Source organism: Ambystoma mexicanum, chromosome 3q (genome assembly GCF_040938575.1).
Source record: "Ambystoma mexicanum isolate Mex_15411 chromosome 3q, UKY_AmexF1_1, whole genome shotgun sequence".
NCBI lineage: Eukaryota > Metazoa > Chordata > Amphibia > Caudata > Ambystomatidae > Ambystoma > Ambystoma mexicanum.
In genome coordinates, this window is record NC_090926.1 from 183,444,561 (window position 1) to 183,471,335 (window position 26,775).

A 26,775-nucleotide genomic window follows, 5' to 3' on the forward strand; every position below is an offset into this window, starting at 1 on the left:
TCACCTAGTAGGGTGGCTGTCCTTGCCGGACAGTCAGCCGGTCAATCACTACAGAGTGCATTTGGGTCTCCTAGGAGACGAGCACAGGGTCGGGCACCTCCCTCACTGCCTGCCTACCCCGGACACCCTGGAGCCATAGGCGTGCTTCACTCGTGAATCCCGTCAAAGGCAAAGTGAACAAAGGGACCAAACCTGGTTTGGCATGCAGAGTAAAACTCAAGAAGGACCTTTCCACAAAGAAATGCCAAAAAAAATAAAAATAAAAAAAGACCGGGCCATTTTGACAAAAATGGCACCCTTGGGTGCTTCACTGCAGCTGCGAACCCAGCCCGAGGTAAATGCACACCGCAGTAGTTAAGATGAAACCACTGCCACCAGCCATTCAGTGAGGAAAGGGTAACAAAATTGTTATTTTGCATTTATATAGCGCCTTATATACCATTGGTATGGTCTGAAGGCGCTGGTAGGTTGAACGCCCTTGGGAACCGAGGTTCGAGTCAGTAGAGAGGGTGAAGAGAGACAAAAGGTGCGTGTGCGCAAAAAGTATATGTGCGGGGTTAATGTGGTAGCTGCTTCTTAGCGGTAGGTGTGGTGGTTGAGAGGTCAGGAGAATGTGTACGCTCCGGCAGAATTAATCCAGCTCGAGAGTGGCTGCGTTAGGCCTGAGGAGAAACGCCTGGCTGGGGGTGTTAAACCAGCGGTGGTTACTTAGAGTGATGGGGAGTGAGCGGGAGATGTTGATATGAGAACAGTTATACCGAATGGTGTCATAGTATCCCTGTGTTCTATTTGAGTGATGGTGTAAAGAGGAGATTAGGTGTGAGGTGTGGTATCATATATGTTCATTCGAATGTTCCCGCAAATCAATGCATATTATGTACGTTCCCCACACTCAGCTAATTCCCTCCACTCAGCCGTTCCTACCCCACTCAGCCGTTCCTACCCCACTCAGCCGTTCCTACCCCACTCAGCCGTTCCTACCCCACTCAGCCGTTCCCCACCACTCAGCCGTTCTCCACACTCGGCCATTCCCACATTCAGCTATTTTCTCCTCCGCCCTCTCATCCTCCACATATTTCTGCCCTTTTCATTCATCAGCTCTCGACACTCGTCCACTCTCGACATTCATCTGAGTCCACGTGCTCATACGCTCTACAATCATTTGCTCTCTAGACTCATCCGCTCACCAGTCACATGCGCTTTGCAGACTCCGTGCTCATGTGCTCTACAATAATTTGCTCTCTAGACTCATCCGCCCTCCAGACCCATCCGCTACTCACTTTCATACACTCCCCACACTCATGTGTTCCATACATTCATACGCTCCCCACACTCAGTCTCTCCCCCCATTCGGTTGTTCCCCACATTTCTCCGCTCTATATGTGCCTCTGTTCTCAGCGCTCTTCCGTTCTGCATGATCTTGCGCTCTGCACATTCTCCAGGCTCATTTGCCAACAGCATTTATCTTCACATTCATCCATACTCCTCTATACTCATCCATACTCATTCGTTCTTTCTACTCATCCGGTCGTGCCCTCTATGCTCATCCGCTCTCCTTGTTCATCCGCTCTCCACGTTCTCTTCTTTCCATTATTCAGTGATTCTTTATCTATTTAATCATTTCCCTGTTTAGATCTAGTTTATTCGTTTTAGTTCTGTTTGTCAATGTAGGTTACAATCTGGTTCAGTTATTTTATTTATTTTAATATTTTTTTTTTGTTTTTTTTTTCTTTTTTTTTCTTCTTTTTTTGGGATGATGGTGGTAAGGGGCTGGTTGGTTTTAGGGAAAGAGCCAGGTTTTCAGTAGTTTGCGGAAGGCCGTTAAGTCCTGAGTTCGACGGATGTGGGGTGGGAGCGAGTTCCACAGGGTTGGGGCCAGGGCTGAGAATGATGCTCCGCCTAACCTGACTGAGTTTGTTTTAGGAATTACTAGGAGGCCGGCTGAGCTTGATCTAAGGGTCCGGGTAGGGTGATGAGGTATTAGCTTTTTTTTGAAGATAATGGGGTCCAGTTTTATGTAGAGCTCGGTGGGTGAGGCATAGGGTTTTGAAAGCTACCCTACGGACTACTGGAAGCCAGTGCAGTGTCTTAAGGGCAGGGGATACGTGGTCCCTTGGACCGAGCGCGAGAAGCACTTTGGCTGCTGCGTTTTGTGCTCTTTGTAGTTTATTCAGTTGGTAGGCATGAATCCCGAGGTACAGGGGGGTTACCATAGTCCAGTCGGGATATGACGATTGATTGGACCGCGGAGACTCTGTTAGGGAATGAGAGATATGGAAAGATGCGCCTAAGGTTTTTGAGGTGGTAGTGGCAGGACTTAGAGACATTGTTGACTTGGCGCGAGAGTGTTAGGTCGGAGTCTAGGGTGCACCCAAGATTTTTTACTGTGTTAGAGGGGGTCGGTGAGTTGCCCATGGCGGGTGGCCAGGGTAGTGGGTGCGGAAGAAAATCTGAGTTGCCGCAGACCATGATTTCTGTTTTGGAGGGGTTTAACAGGAGGTGGCTTTGGGTCATCCAGCACTCGATGTTAAGGAGGCAAGAGGTCAGGTCAGGTTGGGAGTTGGGTTTCGCGTTCAGGAACTTTAGAATTAGTTGAGTGTCATCTGCGTAATTGTAACACAGGATGTTGTGAGCACGAATTATTGGTGGGAGGGTGATCAGGTAGAGATTGAACAGGAGGGCGGATAGACATGCTCCTTGTGGGACTCCTGTGTCAACTGGTCGGGCTTGTGATGTAAAGTTGGAGAGTGTCGTTATTTGGTGCCTGTCTTTGAGGAATGAGGCTATCCATTTAAGGGCGGTTCCACGGATTCCTAGGGAGTGGAGGCGGTCAAGGAGTATTGAGTGATTGATTGTGTCAAAGGCGGCTGATAGGTCGAGAAGGATTAGTGTGGCGCATCCTGCAGAGTCAGCAGTCATTTTTAGGTCATCCCAGATCGAGGTTAGGGTGGTTTCAGTTCCATGGCAAGATCTGAATCCTGATTGGGCGGGGTCTAGAAGATTGTTGGCTTCAACAAAGGCGTTTAGTTGGGAGTAGGCTGTTCGGTCAATGAGTTTGGCAAGGAACCTGGTGTTAGAGATCGGGCGGTAGTTTTTTGGTTCGAGAGGGTCGAGTGAGGGTTTTTTAATCAGAGGTTGGACGTACACTAGTTTGAATGCATCTGGAAAGATACCGGAAGAAAGGGAGGCGTTTATGATAGATCTTGCGTGTTCTCCTGCGCAGGTGGAGGCAAAGATTTCTTTAAGGGTTGTGGCTGGGCAAAGGTCTAGTGGTGATCCAGATGGCTTGCGGTCGGATAGGAGTTTGAGAAATTGTTCTGGTGATATTGGACTGAAGGATTCGAACGTTGGTTGCGTAGTGGTCGCAGTTGGAGGGCTGGCTGGTACGGGCTGAGGATTGCCTGGTGGTTGTAAGAGAGCCGGTTTGGTGGTCAGAGATTTTGTCCTTTCAATGGCCGTGGAGTAGAAGTGGAGGGAGAGTGAGTCACAGTGATTGTGACGCGGTCGGGATGGTTGTGTTACATGCCGGTTTGGTGAATTCGGAGATAATTTTGTGAAGTTCTTTGCATGGGCTTTTGCAGTTTAGGATTCGTGAGTTGTAGTGGGCTTTTTTTGCTTTCCGGATTTCGGCTTTGTACTGGTACAGGTGTTGTGCCAAGATGGTCCTGCTGTCTTGGGTTTTCTCTTTATGCCATTTGCGTTCTAGGTATTTGTAATGTCGTTTAGTGTTTTTTAGCTCAGGGGTGAACCATCTGGGGAAAAGGCCAAGTCGGGTTGATGGTTTGCACGAGGGGGTCAGGCGCATCAGGGATGAGTTGAGCCATGAATCAAAGGCCTCAGGGGTTAGTTGATTGTTGAGATGGCAGGTAGGTTGTGGAGACTGGAGGAGTGCCTCGGCTAGGTCTGGGGTGATTGTTTCTTCCAGCTTTTGCGAATGTTCGGAGGTTCAGATACGAGTATGGGAAGGGGTTCAGGTGAGTGGATGGCGAACGAGAGAATGAAGTGGTCGGACCAGATGATAGGTGTGGGCGGCATTAGATGAATCAGGGTGTTGGAGCTGAAGATGGCATCAAGAGTGTGTCCTTTATAATGAGTCGGGCCGTTTATGTGGGGTTGGAGACTAATTGCATCTAAACCGTCAATCAGGGAGTATGTCATGGGGTTGGTGGGGATGTCGAGCCATATGTTGAAGTCTCCAAGAAGGGTGAGGTTGGGATGGTTTAGTTGGAGGGTGGAGATGGAGTCGCAAAGGTTGTTTGCGAAGTGTCTGTCATAGCCAGGGGGCCTGTAGATTATTAGGAAGCTGTACGAGAGTGAAAGGGAGAGGGATAGTTTAACAAGGAGCGATTCGCAGGATGGAATGGAGGGTTGGTTGTCTATGATTGAGGCGCGGAAGAGGGATTTGAAGACGAATGCTACCCCTCCTCCCCTGGACGTGCGGTTCAGTGGGATGAGGGAGTAGTCCGGAGGAAAAGCTTCATTAGCGATTGGGCCGAAGTCATCAGAGAACCAGGTTTCGGTGATGAAAACTAGGTCTGGTGTGGCAGAGGAGAGGAGGTCAAAGATGGAATGTGTTTTTTGCTACCGATCGGGCGTTAAATAGGATGCAGTTCACATCGGCAGCTGAGGATGGTCTCGGTGCTGGAGCGGGACGGGGCGGTGGTGGGGGGTGTGGACGGAAAGGGGTAGAGTGGGTGGTGATAGATGGGAATAGTGGGCGAGCAGTGAGATTGGCAGGGTTCGGGAGGGGTTGGGAGGCAGTGTGTGATAGGATGGTCGGGTTTTGATTGGGGGGTTTGGAAGAGGGACGTTGGCGGTTAGGAGTTTCAGTTGGAGTTGATGAGAAATCGAGGGAGAGGGGTTTCAGGCAGGGAGAAGCGACGGGGGAAGGAGGGGATTGCGGGATAGAGGTGATGGGTCGAGCCAGGGGAGGCGAGGAGTGCTGGGAGATTGAGGGGGACCAAGAACGTTTCCTCTTTAGTTTCTTTGTTGCGACTGGTGTGTGGGAGAGAGTAGGGGGGTCGGAGGGTGAGCAGGAGGCAGCTTCGGTTCTTGCTAGGGCTAGCCGTGCAGTTTTTAGGGAGGGGAAACGGTGTGGTCGGGGGGGGAGGGTGGCAGGGGTATGAGGGGAGGGCGGGAGGTGGGTGATGGCAGGGGTATGAGGGGAGGGCGGGAGGTGGGTGATGGCAGGGGTATGAGGGGAGGGCGGGAGGTGGGTGATTGCAGGGTGGGGTGTGCTAGGTATGATAGTGATGGGAGCGGGTATGGGGAGTGCTGGTGGGTCGGGAGTGGGGTTCAGGGGAAGAGTGGTTTTAGGGTGGGTGGTTCGCCATCGTGCTCCCCTGGCTTGGTGTTTGGAGAGGGGAAAGGCAGGGAGAGAGGGAGAGGGTGCGGGGGTTTCGGGGGGGCGGGATGGGAAGGAAGACTGATCGGAGGAAGGGGGTGGTCCATGAGAGATGTTTCTGACTGATTCTGGTGGAGTGGGTGCACTCATGATTGGTGTAGGCTTAAAGGATGGTTCAGGAGGGTTTTCTGATTGTAGTTCTAAGATCAGTGATGACACGCTTTTAGGTACGCTTCAAGGTTCATCTGCTCGAAGATGGTATTAGGTTTAATTGGTGCTTTTCTAGTTACAGTTGTAGATAGAGATTGTTTTAGTTTATTGGGTACACTTCTAAGTTTGTTTGTCCCCAGGAGGATATTCGGTCAGCCTCTAGATTCTATTTGCTTAGAGGGGGTGTTAGATTATTAGTCACAGTTTTGGATTCAATAATATACAGTGGTACTGTTGGTTATACTGAATAGGATTGGGTAGGGCACGGTGGTGGTGGACTTTTCCAATTCGCCTTTATACAGGGACGGTGTTGTGTGGATCTAAATCAACTTTGTAGTCACTATTTAGATTCTACATTGCGCAGTTATACTGTTAGTTATTTCTAGGTTAGAGTTGCATAGACAGGTTGTTGGGCGCACTTCTAGATTCGCAGTTTAGCTTGTTGGGTATACTTCTAGATGCAGCTTCTAAGTGCGTTTCTGGATTCAACTTTTCTGAGGGGCTATTGGGCACACTTCTAGGTGCTTTCCTCAGAGACGTTATTGGGCTCAACTTCAGAGAGCGATTGGGTCACTTCAAAATGCAATTGGGAACACTTCAAAATGCAATTGGGAACACTTCAAAATGCAATTGGGAACACTTCAAAATGCAATTGGGAACACTTCAAAATGCAATTGGGAACACTTCAAAATGCAATTGGGAACACTTCAAAATGCAATTGGGAACACTTCAAAATGCAATTGGGAACACTTCAAAATGCAATTGGGAACACTTCAAAATGCAATTGGGAACACTTCAAAATGCAATTGGGAACACTTCAAAATGCAATTGGGAACACTTCAAAATGCAATTGGGAACACTTCAAAATGCAATTGGGAACACTTCAAAATGCAATTGGGAACACTTCAAAATGCAATTGGGAACACTTCAAAATGCAATTGGGAACACTTCAAAATGCAATTGGGAACACTTCAAAATGCAATTGGGAACACTTCAAAATGCAATTGGGAACACTTCAAAATGCAATTGGGAACACTTCAAAATGCAATTGGGAACACTTCAAAATGCAATTGGGAACACTTCAAAATGCAATTGGGAACACTTCAAAATGCAATTGGGAACACTTCAAAATGCAATTGGGAACACTTCAAAATGCAATTGGGAACACTTCAAAATGCAATTGGGAACACTTCAAAATGCAATTGGGAACACTTCAAAATGCAATTGGGAACACTTCAAAATGCAATTGGGAACACTTCAAAATGCAATTGGGAACACTTCAAAATGCAGTTGGGAACACTTCAAAATGCAATTGGGAACACTTCAAAATGCAGTTGGGAACACTTCAAAATGCAGTTGGGAACACTTCAAAATGCAGTTGGGAACACTTCTAGGTGCAGTTGGGAACACTTCTAGGTGCAGTTGGGAACACTTCTAGGTGCAGTTGGGAACACTTCTAAATGGATCTTTCCTCAGAGAGGCAATTGGGCGCAACACCTAAATCCAATTGGGAACATTGCTAATGCAGTTGGGAACACTTCTAAATGGATCTTTCCTCAGAGGGGCTATTGGGCGCAACTTCGGAATGCGATTGGGAACACCGCTAGTGTGATTGGGAACACTTCTAAATGCAACTTTCCTCAGAGGGGCTAATGGGCGCAACTTCAGAATGCGATTGGTATCACTGCTAAATGCAGTTAGGAGCACTACTAAATGTAAGTGGGAATACTTCTAGATGCAACTTTCTTCAGAGAGGCTATTGGGTGCAACTTCTAAATGCAATTGGGAACACTAGTAAAAGCAATCGGGAACACTTCTAAATGCAGTTGAGAACACTTCTAAATGCCACTTTCCTCAGAGACACAATTGGGCGCAACACCTAAATGCAATTTGTAACACTAGTAATAGCAATTGGGGACACTTCTAAATGCAGTTGAGAACACTTCTAAGTGCAGCTTTCATCAGAGAGGGTATTGGGCGCAACTTCAGAAAGCGATTGGGACACTACTAATGTAATTGGGAACACTTCTAAATGCAACTTTCCTCAGAGAGGCTATTGGACGCAGCACCTAAATTTCAGAATCCAATTGGGAACACTTCAAGAATGCAGTTGGGAACACTTCAAGAATGCAGTTGGGAACACTTCAAGAATGCAGTTGGGAACACTTCAAGAATGCAGTTGGGAACACTTCAAGAATGCAGTTGGGAACACTTCAAGAATGCAGTTGCAACTTTCTTCAGAGAGGCTATTTGGCGCAACTTCAGAATCCAGTTGGGAACACTTCTAAATGCAGTTGAGAACACTTCTAAATGCAGCTTTCCTCAAAGAGGCTATTGGGTGCAACTTCTAAAAGCAATTGGGAACACTAGTAAAAGCAGTTGGGAGCACTTCTAAATGCAGTTGAGAACACTTCTAGATGCAAATTGAGAACACTTCTAAATGCAGTTGGGGACACTTCTAAATGCAACTTGGGAACTTTGGGAACATTGCTAATGCAGTTGGGAACACTTCTAGATGCAACTTTTCTCAGAGAGGCGTTTGCGCGCAGCTTCAGAATGCAATTGGGAACACTTCAAGAATGCAATTGGGAACACTTCAAGAATGCAATTGGGAACACTTCAAGAATGCAATTGGGAACACTTCAAGAATGCAATTGGGAACACTTCAAGAATGCAATTTGAGAACACTTCAAGAATGCAATTTGAGAACACTTCTAGATGCAAATTGAGAACACTTCTAGATGCAAATTGAGAACACTTCTAAATGTAACTTTCCTCAAAGAGGCTATTGGGCGCAGCACCTAAATCCAAATTGGGAACATTGCTAATGCAATTGGGAACAATGCAATGCTGGGATTCCGAGTTTGACTATGGAGGGATTGATGCTGAGTTAGAGGGGTGGTAGGGTAGTATGGCCTGAAGTAGTTGCCTCTGGCCCTGCCCTTGCCACACTTACTTGTTGTTGGCTTCTTGCTTCTCCTGCGGATACCTGCAGGTACGATCTGGAGCCGTCTAGTTGGAGCCGTCCTTGGCCGATGGGGCTGCCGGGCAGGGGCTGCCCTGGGGAGATTGGCTATGAATGGAAGTCCTCTTGATGTGACCAATGGGAGGGGGGTGGAATAGGAGGTCAAGTGTAGGCGGCTGCACTCACCTGGCTCTAGGAGGCTAAGGGAGGCGGGGCAGGCACGCGAGTCGTTAGGCTCCGAGCGTGAGTTGGATTGACCAATGGGAGGGAGTGGGCGGGAGCGGGAGGCGGGGAGGGCCGGGGAATAAGGAAATGGATGCGGGGAGGGAGAGGGAGGCGGATGGCCTATCGAGGGGGCAGGGGGACCACGGAAACCACCAGATGGGTGGAATAGGAGGTCAAGTGTAGGCGGCTGCACTCACCTGGCTCTGGGGGGCTAAGGGAGCCGGGGCAGGCACGCGGGTCGTAAGGCTCCGAGCGTGAGTTGGATTGACCAATGGGAGGGGGTGGGCGGGAGCGGGAGGCGGGGAGGGCCGGGGAATAAGGAAATGGATGCGGGAAGGGAGAGGGAGGCGCATGGCCTATCGAGGGGGTAGGGGGACCACGGAAACCACCAGATGGGTGGAATAGGAGGTCAAGTGTAGGAGAAGCTAGACAGGAGATACTAGGTAACCCCTTCAGCCCCCTATTGTAAGATAGTGTGTGCTGGGTCTAGAAAGATACCAATATAAGTAAAGTCAATTTCACTTCACTGCTCTGGGAAACAGTAATTTATCCCAGAAAAGGCGTTTAAACCTTTGGGAAATCTGAAAGACTTCCCTGTGCCACTGCACTGAAGGTGCTTTGTGACAATGTAAAAGATGCCTATGGAGTTTGTCATGCTCCATGTTAGGGAGAAGTCTCAAATGTGCCAATTCACTTCACTTTAGAGACCCCCAGCAACGTTCCTGGATTTTGAGGACTTGATTTTTTTTTACCTGGAGAGAGCAAGTCTTCCCCCCCCCCCCCACTCTCGTATATTGAATGTTTTACTATTTTGTTCTTTGATTATGGCGTTTTAGATAACTTCACAGGCATCATCTTTTCATGTGCGTCATACAGCACCCACAGTGCAGTGACACAGGGGAAGCCTTTTATGCTGTCCCAAGGTTTAAATACCTTTTCTGGGATAAATCGTTTCCTAGAGAAAGTAAAGTGAAATTGACTTTACTAGTCTTTTCAAATTTCTAGATCCAGCACACCCTATCTTACAATAGAGTGCTGGAGGGGTTACTTAGTATCCCCCCATGTCGTCTAGAAACTCATGTAGCAGTCAAATGCTACCCTTTCCTCTCGAAATGGCTGGTGGCAGTGGTTTACAACAAACTATGATTTTTCCCGACAGCGAACACTGGTAGCGTTAAACCGCGCGAGTCATGTTTTTTCAAGATGGCGTCTGAGCCCCCCTTGTTTAAACAGGTCCCAGTCTTTTTTCGCCATTTCTTTTTGGAAATGTCCTTCTAGAGTTTGTCTCTGCGCGCCAAACCAGGTTTGGTCCTTTTGTTCCTTTGCCTTTGGCAGGCTTCAGGACTGAAGACCGCCTCTGGCGCCCGAGTGTCTGCACGTGCAGGAAGTGAGGGAGGTGCCCCAAACTCCCTTTGTTTAGTCTCCTAGGAGACCCAAATGCACTCTGGCGTGATTGGCTAGCTTACTGTCCTGCAAGGAGAGCCACCCTTCTGGGCGAGTGGCAGCTAGGCTGGAATGAATGGAAGGAAGGAAACTGGATAAAAAGGAGTCTCTTGGCATGGAAGGCAGTCTACCACTGGAATGAAAGAACTGAAGAGCAGGAAGAGGACGGCTGCTGCAACTTCTGGACCATTTGTTTGCCCGGTGAAGCACTGCTGCAGGTCAGAATCGTCAAATTCATCTCGACAGAGAAGCCCCTCAAGGACAACTTCTCCCTTTGAGATGGTGGGACCATTCAACTTGTAAGCCACCTGGATACCATTCTTGGGAGCAAGTTGTATTTTCCTTAGAGTGCTGCAGGAAACTGAATAGCCAGGGAGAAGGACCCCAGTTTTATGTTCGACTACAGCTACCAGAATGAAAGATTTGCTTTTTGATCAGACCCCGTGCAGTGCAGGAGTCCCCCGACATCCTACCTCTTGTCCCCATACTGAGGCTCAGGAACAGAGATCAGCAGGGACTGAGGAACAGTAGTCTTCAGCTGCATATTTTTCTTTAACATAAGGTACTGTGAAAACCGGACCGAGAAAACTTAACCGCTCACCGCGAAAGAGCGTGAAACTTTGGCAACTTGCAGGCTTAGTCAGCTTGTGACCCGACATATGAATCTTTCTTCTATGAACTACTTCTAAGAACCGTGGGAAAGACTTTTCCGTTTAACTACCAGAACCGTTTTTACCTATACAAGACTCTAGCCCATTGACTTTGGCCTACCTATTGTATTGGACCAACTGCTCTGGTGAACTCTAACTATTTGCACTGTTTAAGAGTAACTGTAATATTAATTCTATTAACATGCCTTTTTTCTCCTACTTCAAATGCTCTGAATGCCATTGTGCTCCTCCTTCAAAGTAGTTTAAATGGCTAAGAACATGGTAGTGTGAAGTACTGTAGTATGTTTGTGTGATATTGATTGCCTCCTTTTAGTGAATGTTTTCAAACTGACTAATAAATTAATAAGTGTTTTACCAAGAAACCTTGAGTATAAGTGTCTGAATACTTGTGATTATAGACCTCCAACACCCTTGCAGCTCACATTCCCTCTTGAGATAAACCTGGCTGCTCAGCTCGCTGCCAAAAACTGATAGACTTTTACCAAAGGTTGGTTTTGCTTACACCTGTAGTCATAGTTGTGTGTAGTGGTCCCAGAGGGTACTGCATGCAAACTTTGCTTAACACTGCAGCAGGGATCAATGGAGAAGGCTCTAGGCAAGGTTCTCCTCGCGGCTGAATACGGTTCTGCGGATTTGGTGCCTTTTCAAGGAGCACAGAAAACAGAAAATCACAGTTGAATTCTCATCATTACAAAGGTCTGGCACTCTGTTGAGGGGACTTGTCAGACCATTTGTGTCTCTGGAGATACAGCAGGATACCCATGAAGTTCCCGACAGATTCAGAAGACCGCGCACCACACAATGGCTCAAGGTCGCAGGGTATTGGGGTATTGCAGCCCTGCAAGGTCGCAGAAACGCACGCGATGGCTCAAAATGCAGGTATTCTTGAGACTAGTGGGTCACACCAGACTCTGGGTCAGGGTTGACATTTTCGGAGTCACCAGGTCGATTGGAAGGAAGGGCTACAGCAGGCTCCGCTTACACAGCAGGCTATCCAGTCGCTGGAAATAGTTTGTTGCTTTTCCTTAATCATTCTCTTCGGTTTTGGTTCTCAGTGGTGGACTTGTTTTCAGCTTCCAGGTTAACAGTAATGAACAGGAACTACAGCACAACTTCTGCATTATCTCCCTGCATTTTACAATAAGGGGTGGTCTGGTTGCCCATTCAGGGATCCCATTGGGATTTGTCCCCATTTAGGCAAGGAGGAAGACAAAGGGCTGCAGACATTTGGGCTCTTCGCTCACTTCCTGCCTTCACAGACAGACTGGAGCCTGGGCAGGTAGTCCAGGGGACTCCTGCCAAAGATAAAAATCACAGAAAGGAATTTCCCACCCGGATTGTCAGGGGAAGGAACAGGAAAGGACAGGAAACACTGAAATAGCAAAATGAGCACCATTCAGGGCCTTTACTGCAGCTGTGTACACAGCCCGTGGTCAAGGTGCACCAAATTAATAGAAGGTATCACTGCCACCAGCCACTGAAGGGAAGCTTGTTCCTGTAACAGATTTGTTACAGTTTTAGTATATAAAAAGGTCATACAATGCATCTCCCAAGCACTCCACATAAGTTTGGGTGTGCAGGTTTCACCAAATAGAATGTAAAAGGGATCCAAAGATCCTTTCTACCCTTGGAAACAATAGTTCTCTCAAGGCTAGGCAGAGAAAGTTTAAGAGGGGAGCCTCTAGGGCAACCCAGCAACAGGCACTTATTGCCAAAAGGTTAACTTTAAGACACTATGGAGAGTCTAAATACTGACACCCATATAAAGAGTAAGATTCTGTGGGTGTGGAAAAAGGTTCCCACTCACTGGAGGTAGTAAGGAAATTGCTAGTAGTACCAATTGGGAAGATATAGCAAAGGACCCCGAACCAGTGTTAAGGATAAACTATTTAACACCCACCTGTAATGCTTGACCCGGCTCCCCTCCCCACACCACAGCCATTAAAGCAATCTTCAATGAAACACTTCATAACATGCCACAAATGCCACTGCAGGCGATTGCGCACCCCCACCACCTTGCCCCGATCCAAATTGCACAACCCACCTCAGACATTCTGCTTTCAGGACCATTATAATTTGTAAATGTGTGAACACTGGCCTCAGAGTCTATGCTAAAACATGCATTACTTACCATAATAGCATTTCTGATGATTGTATCTGCTTAGATTCACATGCTGTGCACATGGTTGACATCCAGTGGTAACCGCGGAGTATTGCATCTTGTCTTTCGGGGACCGAAAGGGGACGTCGGCATAGGCGTGTCTGTAACACCATCTCTATCGTGATGTGTAGTGTACCCAAAATCCCTCACGCGCTGAGTGACCTCTGATTGTATTTTTTCTGCCATGATGGAGCCCAAGGCTATATTGAGAGTACATAAAGAGAAAGTAAGACGTCCATGTTCCTTCCACCCCGAGCGGGGAGGTAGGGAGGGTGCATGTGAATCTAAGCAGATACAATCATCAGAAATGCTATTAAGGTAAGTAATGCATGTCTTCTGATGCTTGTTAATCTGCTTAGAATCACATGCCGTGCATAGACTATCGAGTAGGAGTTGGAGGTGGGTTGTGAGAAGGAACAGTACAGAAAGATCTTAGTACTGCTTGTCCCACCTGAGAATCGGACCTAGAATGAGTGTCTAGGCAATAGTGTTTTGTAAAGGTGTGTACAGAACTCCAGGTTGCTGCTTTGCAAATGGACTCAAGGGGAACATTTGCAATGAATGCTATGGATGCCCCAGTGCCTCGAGTAGAATGTGCTCTAGGCTTGAAGGGCAGTTCTCTTAGCAAGAGTGTAACAGTGTGATGCATTGGACAATCCACCTTCAGATAGCTGATTTAGAGACATGATCCCTTTCTCTACCAGCTGCCACTGAAACGAAGAATTGTTTGGTCTTCCTCAGTGGTTTAGTTCTTTCCAGGTAGAACATGACTGCCCTGCGCACATCTAGTGTGTGCAGGCTTCTTTCGGCTATGCTAGTAGAGTTCTGGAAGGAAGTTGGTAGTTCGATTGATTGGTTCACATGGAACTTTGATATGAATTTAGGCGCACAACTGGGATGTGTGCGCAGAACTACCTTACCTTGTGGACTGTAACAAAGGGGTCTAGAACAGAAAGTGCCTGTAGTTCGCTAACCCTTCTGATAGAAGTGATAGCCAATAGGAAGGCTGTTTTATAACTCAGGTCTTTTAGAATTGCTTTATGCATAGGCTCATAGGGAGCTCCCATGAGCCTGGTTAAAACCACATTTAGATGCCCATCCAGCCAGATGAACCTTTAGGGAATTGAAGACTAACCCAGTGGCAAACAGATGGGTTAGGTACAGCACAATGTGTGTGGGTGAGCAATCAATGGGATTGACGCCCTTGGAATTGCACCAGATAACAAAACGTTTCCATTTGCTGGCATAGCAATAACGTGCATTTGGTTTTCTAGCTTCCCCGAGTATGTCCATGCACCTCCGAGGGAGTTGTAGGTGCTGCTAAGTTCAGAGTTTGTGGGTATGGGTGTATGGTCTCCCCCCCCCCTTGTCCAGAGACAACATGTTGTACGGGCAGGGTAGTTTCACTGGTGGGGAGAGGGACATTTCCATCAGGTGAGCGAACCAGGGTTGGCGGGCCCACATGGGGACCACCAGCATTATGGTACTATGGTAACTGGTTCCTGGTGCATCTTGTGCACTATCTTGTTGAGAAAGGGAGTCGGGGATGGGAGGGGGGTGTGGGGGGGGGGGTGGGGTGGGAGGGGGGTTTGGGAGTTTAGACACATTTCCCTGACCATGTTATCCAGAGACTGTTCCCCTTGGATCGGTTCTGGGGGTACCTGGAGGCATAGTCTTGGCATTGGGCGTTCTCCTGAGTTGCGAACAGGTCGATCTCTGGGAAGTCCCATTCTGCGAAGACATTGGACACAATGTCTTTGTGTAGCCGCCATTCGTATTCTTCGGGCAGAGGAAAATCTCTGCTGAGTAAGTCTGCCAGAAGACCAAGTTCCCCTGGAACATTTTGGGACAACAGAAACAGTGTTTGAGAGCCCATATACATATGTTTTGTGACAGCTTGGATAGCCCTGGAGAGTGAGTGCCCCCTTGTTTGTTCAGGTAATACATAGCTGTAGTGCTGTCCGTTAGAATCAGCACTGTCTTCCCTTGCAGTTGCACCCGAAAGACCTTCAAAGCCTTAAACACTGCCAATGGTTCCAGTAGGTTTATATGGTTGGACGCTACTTCAGTGGACCAAATTCCATGCGCTGTCTGCTGAAGCAGATGAGCGCCCCACCCCGTGAGATGCGTCTGTAGTGAGAGTGGCTTCCACTGCATGGGTGGTGAAGGTCATCGCCTTCAAAAGGTTTTCTCTTGACCACCACTGCAGAGAGAACGAGGGCTGGCAAGACTACTAGATCTTCCCATTGTTCGCTGGCCCGACACCACTGGCTGTTGAGCCACTCTTGCATGGGACGCATGCGCAGCCGCGCGTGGGGAACCAAGTATATGCATGACGCCATCATTCCTAGCAAACTCATGGCCTTGCGCACCGTCACCTCCCAACTGGCTACTTATTGAGGGATTTGAACCTGCATGTTCTGAACCCTCTCGGACTAAACTTGATTTCTTTTTGTTGATTAAGAAACCCAGACTGAAGAGGAGATCTGTTTTTTGGGTGTTCGAAAAACATGCGAACGAGCCCCCGTGATGAGCCAGTCGTCCAGGTAAGGGTAAACTGGGACTGATTGTCTGCACAGGTGTGGTGCTGCCACTGCCAGGACTTTGGTAAACACCCTTGGCGCCGACGCAATGACGAAGGGGAGTAACTTGAATTGGTAATGCCGGTCCTGGATCATGAACCTTAGATATTTGTGCGCTGGCAACATAGAAATATGAAAGTATGCATCTTTCATGTCCAATGTTGCCATATAGTCCTTGTTTCAGCAATGGGATCACCTCCTGCGGTGTTACCATGCAAAACTACTGGGGTTTTATAAACTTGTTCGCTGGGCGAAGCTCTAGAACAGGGCGCATGGTGAGATCCTTTTTGGGTACAAGTACACTGAATAAATACTCTCGTTTACCTGAAGAATAGGGACGGCTTCTATGGCGTCCTTTCCCAGCAGTGCTTCCACCTCTTGATTCAGGATCTCCAGATGGTCCGGTGAAAGGCGCCGTGAGCGTGGCGGTCTGAATTGTGGAGGTCAGGCGAATTCCACGCAGTAACCGTGGGCGACCATCTTTATGACCCACTGGTCTAAAGTCATCCCCTCCCATGCCATGAGGAAAGATGTTAATCGCCCCCTGACTCGGGGGGGGGGGGGGGGGGGGGGGGCATGGGAGGCGTCCTGGATTTGGTGGTCATTTCTGACCAGAGGCTGTGGCTCCTCTCTGATTGGGGCCTCTACCTCTGCCTTTGCCGTGTCTGACCCTTTGACAGGTAGTACACAGTGTTTCCATAAGTGTGTCCCGAGTTGAAATTCCCTGTGCCGTAGTGGTTTTGACCAGCACGGGCTTGCCCTCGAAAGGACCGCCGAGAGTCATTACCCCTCTGGGTGGAAGGTTTCTGTGTGATCTGTTGCAGAGACTTCAGAGTCTCATGCTCCTTCTTGGCTGTTTCCAAAGCCTCATCCAGTGCTTTCCCGAAGAGGTTAGACTCCTCAATGGGCTTGTTGATGAGGGAGGCTTGAGTTTCTGGTTCAAAACCTGGAGGTAAGCAGCCAAGCGTGTCTTTAGTAGGGTCCGTTGGGCCAGAGACCCGCCTGCAGTTTCCGCAGTGTCCAGGGTGTTCTTGATCACATGCTGATTAACTTGTCTTCCCTCCATTACAAAGGAGAAGCTTTGATTTGGCGGGTTCAGGAACCTCTTGGAGGCTTTCCTGGAGCAAGTTCCATTGGGCGTCAGCATAGCTTGCCAATAGTGTTGTATTAGCAATCCGTGTAGTGTATGCGGCCGCTGACGTAACGCGTTTGCCAAGGGCATACACTCACTTGGATTCCTTGTCTGGCAGTGATTCCCCCGTGGCAAGGGGTACCCCTGCCCTTTTCCGAGTGGTAGTCACTACCAATGAATCTGGGACAGCGTGCCCTCTAATGTATAGAGGGTCCGAAGGGGAAGGACTAAATTTTTCGACTCTTGGGTTCACTGCCCGAGTTTGAGCTGGTGATACCAATGAGGGGGCCACCCTTCTCTTAGTAGAATTAAGGAGGGGGGTTGGCCTGGCTAGATGGAGGTTTCTCCTTAAGGATATCTTCTACAAAATCCTGCTCAGGCACAGCCTCTTGAGTGGACATTTTAAAATTTTGGTCAACTACAGGAGAGGCTTGTCTTGATCTTGCTGTGTCCAGGGGTCCTGACCTTCCTGCTGGGTTTCTTCCCAGTTGTCCATAGTATCCTATTCTTCCTCATAACTTTGTAGAAATGAAGCTTCTTCCTCTTCATTATAAATGTCCCTATGTGTCCATGTGGACAACATCTTCCTGCTGAAAGGGAGAAGACTGATCTTGAATTTAGAGACTAGGGTCTAACCAAGCCCTTTTTGGGGAAGGATGATCAGAAAAACTGATAACCTTCTTCAGCTGATCCATACACCCTTCGAAATTCTCTGTAGTCCATTTAGTGGACCCAAGCGGCCCTACAGATCGAAGAACGGCGTTCTCCACCCTACGGCGTCAAAAAGTCTTAGGGTGTCGGAAAGAAGCTCTTGACTATCTTCGTAAGAATCGGGATCCCAATCCGCATCGGACATTTTTTCCGTGGCTTGTCCCATAACTTTAGGCGGAACCGGGGTAAGACACCGCTGCCTTAATTCTTTCAATGCCGCTTTCGATAGTCGCTGAATCGACTTGAGACAGTGGCTCCGATGGTTTATCGGTAGGTGTACTACCTTCCGCGGCGCTAGAGGGCCTAGAGATTGGTTTTCCGGGTAGAGGCCTGGCCGTAGTTTTCGGGCCTACCGCGGCCTTTGGGACCGTCGGATTTCCGCGCTCCGACATGCGTAGTTTTTGGATTAGCGCCCTTACTTGATTTTGATTGCCCAGTCGCAAGATGCTGCTGCGGATGCGGGGAAGGCTTTGGATCTGAACGATCTGAGGAAACCAGCGAAGATTTCGGCTGCCCTGTTGGCGCTTTCACCTTTTTCAGCGAAGACGTCGAAAACGGTGTAGGGGTGGTTTGCTTACTGTGATGCACTTGTACGCCCCTGTCGCCAGGTGTTGTCCCTGTAGGGAGACCAGAGTCAGGTCTTAAAGGGTCAGGGACAGGCGTGGCAGACATAAATGTCCGCCTCAAGGTCTATAGATGTTTGGTCATCTGAAGTACCCCCGTCACTCTGAGCGGGTGTGGCAGTGGGGTAAGGGAGTTCCACCCGCTACATACCATACACGGCCCACCGCTTTACACGGCGCTCTTTAGGGGTCTTAGGCCGAAGGAGTTTGCAGACCGCATACCACTTCACGTTGTGCTCTAGGAGGAGACAGACGTTACACGTCCTGTGTTAGTCCTTCCAAGGATATCTAACCCTACACTTAGGGCAGAATCTAAAAGGAGTCCTTTCCATAGCTAAAGGGAAGGATGGCCAGACCAAAGGGGAAAAGAGGGGAAGGAGGAAAGACATACCACGATATGGCCACCCCGACCCCCACTCTCCCTACTGTATAGGTCAGCCAGAGGGCCCAACCACGTGGAAAATCCTGCCGCCGGATTTTAGGCGCCGAAATACACAGCCGTAGACGAATCTCACGTAGTCTTTGTCGAAGATGTTCTTGTGACCGAAGATACTTAACGCAGAAATAACCGACAATTCGGTAAAGGTAAACAATGTTTCTAGTAAGAGCTCCGCTATAGGGCGACCAGTTATCTGGGCGAAAAAGAAAAAAAAAACAATCTGAAGGATCTTGGCGCGTGAGGGATTTTGGGTACCCTACACGTCACGATAGGGATAGTGTTACAGACACCGGTGCCAACGTCCCCTTTCGGTCCCTGAAAGACAAGATGCAATTCTCCGCGGTTACCACTGGTTGTCGGACCATATGCACAGCATGTGATTCTACGCAGATTAACAAGCATCAGAAATAAGCTTATTATGGCTGCCATATCCCTGGTATATTTTACCAGAATTACTCAACCTCCCTACATCATTCAGACAATGCTCTAATGTAAAGATCTTTCCCCACAGACTACCTGACCTCTGTGTTGCATACTTTGGAAGCCTATTCGGCTTCAAATTACAGTCTTCAGTAAATGCAAAATAAAAAAAACAATAGTCATAACAGGAGTCCATACCTGCCCCTGCCGACATCACCACCATTCTGCTCCAGCTGCACTACCGGGGAGTCCTTTGGTGAAAAGATGAGATCTTGATGTCCAGTCAATACATTTGAATGTCGCTCAGCTGGAAAATGTCTGGAATTTGTGCGATTTAATGGTCCCTCCCCTATCGACACACTGGTAATTGATGTGCTGCCCTCTCCAGAACGTTCCGAATTGCTCGAGGATGATCGGAAGTGAGGTTTTACACTGTGAAGAATGAACTGATTAGTACATCATTTACAAGGAACTACAGATCACCTATAGTTCAGTTGAGTGCACACCTAGCCCCCAAAAATTTATCAAACCTGACCACCTGCACCATCTTTCGGCCAGCTAAACATAATACATAGTTTACCATAGTAATTACAAACTCCTAGTCTTCAAGCAATCTTGAATCTAACCTGAAAGCCTCGAGTTGGATGGACAAGATCAACAATATATTTAAAATGTACTAGTCACAGTCCTTTTGGCTCTATGTTTTAGCTAACCAAAATACTGTGCAGTCTGCCACCCAATGGTTGGTCAAGGGTATTTCAACCTGCATTGAGAAAGTCCAACATGGTCAGGGGCGCTACAGTAACATTAACCCTGTAGTATGTGTACATGCTTCCTACAACTCTTAGAAGTCGTCACCCTCAGCCGGGTAATTTTCTGCCAGCATCTAATCTGAGTGTCAAGTTATCGTTTGCCCTGCAGATCTGCTTTCGGTCTAGCTCCTGGCTGATTTCAGGGACTGCGGTAAACTTGCCTTAATTTGTTTGATCGCTTTTTTTCTTCAATTTTAGAGTACATAGAACAAAGGAAAATAAAACATACTAATTTATTGTAGAATATTCAGTAAAATAACAGCACATCACAAACTTAACCTTAAAGATAATAAATTACCATGGCGACATCCTGACTAAATTGGCCCGTCATTTGCAACTAAGAATTTAGCAATCACATACCAAAACAGAAATTATGCAGTGGATTAGGTAACAGTCATTGCCGTGCATAATTTTAATCCAGATGTTTTCTCCGGCACAGATACCTAGGTAAGGGGAGTGGTATTTGAGGTCTCATTCTTTAAAAGATTCCACATCCTTGCAATAATGTTTCATCCAGCATCTTCTAGCGTTTGATTGCTTATTTTGAAAGGTGGCAACAATCTCCATTGTGGGTAGACCATTACATTTTAGACAAGTTGTTGGGCAAGATTGTATGTAGTACCCTTTGGGTGCACTACAATAATCCTGACCTCCTGACAACAGGGACCCAACATTTGGTATAGTTGTGAACTACACAGGTTGTTAGTGTGGCTGAGCACCTAGGCTCATCTCAAGAGCGGTCAATGTGAGCAGTAATGTGACAGTTTCACAGTACTAGATATTCAAATACACTCTTACACGCAAGATTTCTTGATAAAATAATGTATTTCAGTCAGTTATATAAGCATTCTTCAAAAGGGAAGAATATAGGTTACTCTTATAATACACTTCAAAACACTCTAAATCAGGGGACACCCATTGGGGGTGGTACGCCACACTTCCTACACCCTCAGGTGACAAATAACTAGGACACTGGACATCAATTTATCACTGGTACATTTAGAGTAATACTGAGATTGGTGTAAAAGATAGATGGGGAATAAACAAAGGTTAACAAATAATTCACAACCTGTTAAGTACTTTTGGAACCTTCCAATGCAGAGTAAATTAACCCTTTCCTGGGGGAAAGCCAAAGCACAAAGTCAGAGTTAAAGAAGAGTCTCTCAGGGAGAGAGGACATGTAAAGTCTTGCACAATGTTTTTAGAATAGTATGTAGAAAATAGAACACTTGAAGGGCCACAAGCTGGGAGGCTTGTGAGGGCCAAAGCGATAGCAACTCTGCAAGGTAACCAAGAATGGTTACAACTGACAGCAAGCAAGGCTAAACAAGAGGTAAGTTTAGACTTTACAGTACCTCTGGTTAGAAGAAATGGTTCCATCTGACTTCTGTTCCTGTACAGTTCTGCAGATCCTGTTGCCGATTGTGAGGCAAGATTGTATGCAGTACCCTGTGGGTGCACTACAACAACCCTGACCTCCTGGCAATAGAAACCCAACCTTTGGTAAAATCCCATAATGGTCGTAACAAGCATACCACTGCCACCAGCCAGTCAGGAAAATGTTACATGAGAAGCTAGACAAAGGGGATACTAAGTAACCCCTTCAACACCCTATTGAACGAGTATGTGCTGTGTCTAGAAAGTTACTAAGGCAAAGGCAAGACCGGCTCTCCATCCTCACCAAGATGAAAGCTCATATTCAAGCCTGCATCTCTGCAGCATCTAACAACTCGGCTGAACTCTAAAATCTGCAAGGAACTGGCCAATCCTGCCGCAATGTCTACCTCTCCTGTTCCTTCCTAGGCCCTCTGCATGGCACTGGCTTCTCACTTCATTTCAAAAACTCAGGCCATCCTGTCCTCTCTCCTATCGCCTCCCTCTGGCCCTTCTGAAGCCGCCACCTCCCCCACCCCCTCCTTCTCTGCCTTTCCCCTTTTCTCTGCAGATGAGGTTTCTAGACAACTCCGATCTATGAAAGTCTCGTCTAAACAGGTTCACCCCTGTTCCTCCAAAACTATCAAGGACCACATAGACTCCATGGCTCCTGCCCTGGCTGATTTCTGCAATCACGGCTTCACCACTTCCCACCCCCCCTGAAGCACTCCCTTGTGAACACTCTTCAGAAACCCTCTGCCAACCCCTCCTGCCCAGCGAACTATCGCCCAATCTCCATCACTTCCTTCCCGGGCAAGCTCATGGATAAACTGGCCATCTCCCAGCTAAATCTTCACATCAAATCTGTTGGTTGTCTTCATGACTATCAGCCTGGCTTCAGAGCTGCCAGAAGCACGGAAACCGCTCTCCTGAACATCCGTGAAGACCTGCTCTCCAACCTTGACTCCAACACCCCGTGTGTCCTCATCTTGCTTGATCTCTCTTCTGCCTTTGACTGTCAACCATGCCATCCTGATGAAACGTCTGCACGATAACCTGGGTATCATTGGACAGGCTCTGGCGTGGCTGACTTTCCTCTCCGACCGACCCTCCCAGGTCCAACTTCCTTCCTCTCCAATATCTTTTTCTCTACCTGTGGTGTCCCCCCCCCAGTGATCTAACCTCTCTCCTGGGCTGTTCAACCAATACCTGGTACTCCTTGCCAACATATCGGCGCTCTCTGCCCCAATTTTCAGTGCTATGCGGATGATAGCCAGCTCATTTTCAGGCTACCTTCAGCCACCTCCTCTCCTTCCCTCATCTCCGACTGTGCTAGCCAGGAGTGGTGTGCCGCCAATGACATCTGCCTTAATGCCAGAAAGACTGAGATTCTACTCATCGGCACACCCACTCCCTTCTTCCCTGCAGCTCTATGGCCGGCCTCTTGGCCCTCTACCTACTCCCACCTGCAACGCTAAAAACCTCAGGGTCATCTTCGACTCCACACTCTCCACACATCTCGGACTTCAAGAAATCACTACCAGCTGCACCTCCTCAGAGGCATTCTTCCTTTCCTCTCCTTCCCCCAGCAGCTCACTGTCTCCAGAGCCTGGGTTCTCGCTAGGCTGGACTATTGTAACAGCCTCTATCTAAATCTGCCGGCCTCTACTCTCCGCCCTCTGCAACTCATCCAAAACAGGATTGCAAGACTTGTCCTTGGCCTCAAGCCCAGGGATCGTATCTCTCCAGGACTGAAATCTCTGCACTGGCTACCAGTGGCTGCAAGGATTAAGTTCAAAACCCTCTGCATTGTCCACAAAGCCTTCTGGGGACGCAATCTTCAACTCTCTTCACAAATACCTTCCTTCTCGTGCTCTTCGCTCATCTGCCTCCAACTCCTTCAGGGTCAGTCGCTTCTCCAAGCAACGAGTTGGTGGTCGATCTCTCTTCGGCAGGGTCATCCCTCTGGAACAGCCTTCCTGCCACTTGAGAACCATCTCCGGTTCCGGAAACACCTCAAAACCTTCCTCTTTCCTACTGCTTTCTCTGCCTCTCTCCTGCTGAAATTCCTGGCTCAAACTGCACTGGTTACCTGGCCACGCTTTCTGATCTTGGGGCCAGGCCCGCCTTTTGCACACCTGCCCTGCCTCCCTGGCAACCCCCGCACCTGGGGACTGTTTTCTGTATCCCTACAGTCTGCTCTTACCTTGCACTTGCCACCATCTGGCCAGTTTTTTTTAATCTTATTTATTTTATCCGATGTACTGCACTTTCCCATCTCCCTTCCCCCAAGCACTTCTCCCTTTCTCCCTACCCATGCACTTTCGCGATCTGAATGACACCTGGCCTAGTAGGATCGTTGTCCGTCTTCCCACTGTTCCCCTCCCTTGCCTCATCACACCTTGAAACACTTGTATATGGGCATATTATAAATGCCATATCATATACCGGTGGCCCCAGATCGGGATTCATTTCAAATAAGGATCACCGCCGGAGCAGAGCTCACTCTTCCAACTTTGCTGGATTTTGAGGACTTTATTTTACCTGGGGAGAGAGCTTTTTTTTCCCCACACATGTATTTCGATGCGAGTTTTACTCTTGTGTTCTTTGATTATGGTGTTTTAAGTTAACTCCATAGGCATGATCTTTTCATGTGTGTTACACAGCACCCTCAGTGCAGTGACACAGGGAAGCATTATAGGCTGTCCCAAGGTTTAAATACCTTCTCTGGGATAAACGGTTTCCAAGAGAATGTAATGTTAAATTGACTTTACTAGTCTTTCATTCCTAGACCCAGCACACCCCATCTTCAATAGAGTGCTGGAGGGGTTACCTTGTATTCCCTAGGTCTAGAAACTCCTGTAGCAGTCAAATGCTACCCTTTCCTATCGAAATGGCTGGTGGCAGTGGTTTTACAAAGAACTACCATGATTTTTCCTGACCGCGAACACCGGTAGCTAAAAATCGGGGGAACAATGTTTTTCAAGATGGCACCTTATGCCCCTTTGTTAAAACAGGTTAGTCTTTTTTGCCATTTGTTTTTGGAAAGGTCCTTCTAGTGTCTCTGCACGGCTAACTAGGTTTGGTGCCTTTGTTTCTATGCCTTTGGTGGGCTTCAGGACTGAAAACCGTTTCTGGCGTCTGGGGTGGGCAGGGAGTGAAGTAAGTGCCCGAAACTCCCTGTGCTTACTCTCCTAGGAGGAGACCCAAAAGCACTGCACTCTGGTGTAATTGGCTGGCTGAATGTCCGGCAAGGACAGCCACCCTGCTGGTTGAGTGGCAGCTAGGCTGGAATGAAAGGGAGAAAACTGTTTAAAAAGCGAGTCTCTAGGCTTGGAAGACAGTCGACCCTTGGAACGAAAGAATCAAAGACGATCTGGAAGAGGACGGCTGCTGCAACTACTGGACCATTGGTTTGCCCGGTGGAGCACTGCTGCAGGTCCGAATCGCCATGTTCATCTCGACAGAAGTCCCTTCAAGGACGACTTCTTCCATTGAGTTGGTAGGACCAATCAACTCTTAAGCCACCTGGAAACCATTCTCGGAGCCGTTTAGGATTAACCAGGGAGAAGGACACCAGCTTGTGTGCTTGAATAAACAGCAACCGAAGATTTGCCATTTTGTGAACAGTGTCAGTGCAGGAGTCTCCCAACGTCCTCCCTCTTGTCCCCACGACTGAGGCTCAGGAACAGCGAGATACGAAAGGAATAGAAGACTTCAGCTGCATCTTTTTCCTCAATATAAGGCACTGTGAAAACCCGACCAAGAGAACTTCGCTCTCACCGCAAAAGTTTGCGGAACTTTGGCAACTTGCAGGCCTAGTCATCTTATGACCAAACATACAAACCTTTCTTCTGTGAACTACGTCTGAGAACCGTGGCAAAGACTTTTCCGTTTTAAATACCAGAACCATTTTTACTTATACCAGACACTAGCCCATTGACTTTGGACTACCTATTGCATTGAATCAACTCCTCTGGTGAACTCAAACTATTTGCACCGTTTTAGAGTAACTAATACTCGTTTTATTAACTTCTGCCTTTTTGCTCCAACTTCAATGCTATTTGGCTCCTACTTCAAGGGAGCTCAAGTGCTTAGTATTCAGTATTGTAGTATAATGTGTGTGATATTGGTTTCCCTATTTAGTGAATGCTTTATAAATGATTGTGTAATAAATTAAGACATGTTTTACCAAGAAACCCTGAGTATAAGTGTCTATCTGAATACTTGTCATTGTAGACCTTTGTGTAACACCCTTACAAGCTCACATTTCCTCTTGAGATAAGCCTGGCTGCTCAGCCCACTACCAAAAACGGTGTGGTACAGACGTATACCAAAGGTTGGTTTTGCTTACACCTGTAGTCCTAGTGGTGTGTAGTGGTCCCAGAGGGTACTGCATACAAACTTTGCCTAACACTTCACACTATCAGTTTGAAGGAGGAGGAAAAAGACCTATGTTAATAAATGATAAGTTACTCACCGCAGTGACTAACGTACTCTTAGTCCACAGACTTCTTTCCTCCACACTGTATGGGTGTCCCTTCAAAGGGACAGGAGACAAAACCTTTTTCACCAGAAAAAACCTTCATCCCCTTTAAATTGAGGCGCATGGCCCAGGGAGCATGCGCTGCCCTGACGCCGCCCTCCGGCACCACACTTCAGTCCCCATTGACGCGTCGACAATAGCAATAACTTTGCCAAATGACACGAGTATTATTAGGGGGGGGAGGTTGGTGGGATGTATAATGGAAAGGGGACTATGGAATAAGAGTATGTTAGTCACTACGGTAACTTATAATTACTCTTACGTCTCATCCCCTTTCCTCCATACTGTATGGGCGATTACAACAGATTGTAGCCCCAGGGTGGAGAGAAGCCCCTCCTTAAGCAAATAGGTTCCTGAGAACCGGCTGTCCGGAAGCCGCATCAGATCTAGAGCCGGCATCCAAACAGTAATGCTTGCAAAACGCAGAGGGAGAGGCCCAAGTGGCCGCCCTGCTTATGACTTGCCAAGGGACATGGCGTTGGAATGCGATGGCAGTTGCCTTGTGCCTGAATGCGTGGGCATGCATGTTGGCAGGAAGTGGCTTGTGCTGGCCCTCGTATGCTTCTTTGATGGCAGAGACCATCCAGCAGGATATGGAGGCCTTAGAAGCTTGATCTTTAGCCTCCAAAAGTGACAAACGGGGCTTCCGACTTGAGTAGAATTTCTGAGTACATCTGAACTCCTCGTTAAGGTGGAATGCAGACGGAACCTTGGGCAGAAAAGCCAGGTACGTCCACATGACTACCCCTGTCCTTGTGAAAGGTGGTATATGGTTCAGAGGCGACCAGCGCCTGGATCTCGGTGACTCTACGAAACGAGGTAAGGTAGACTAGTAAGGCCGTCTTGATGGACACCATTCTGATGTCAACGGACGCCATTGGCTCGAATGGTTTGTGTGCCAGTGCGCCCAAGACTAGGTTGAGGTCCCAAACCGGGTGCAGGCTCTTGACAGGCGGATAGAGCCTAGTGAGACCCATCAGATGTTTGACGCTAGGTTTGGAGGAAGCATAAATGCCCTCCTCCGAGTTCCTGTAAGCCCCAATGGCTGCAAGGTATGTGCGGCAGGTATCCATCTGCACACCTGAATGAGCGAGGTGCACCGAAAAGGAGAGCCACG

General features: G+C 48.0%; 1 protein-coding gene across 1 annotated transcript in view; it reads right to left on the reverse strand.

Moving 5' to 3' along the window:
• The window catches only part of LARP4 (La ribonucleoprotein 4), a 615,863-nt gene that overhangs the window by 166,856 nt on the left and 422,232 nt on the right, over positions 1-26,775 (reverse strand). Inside the window, exon 11 of the mRNA XM_069653450.1 lies at positions 19,125-19,358. Coding sequence (XP_069509551.1) covers positions 19,125-19,358 — 234 coding nt within the window. The remainder of the gene's footprint in view (positions 1-19,124; positions 19,359-26,775) is intronic.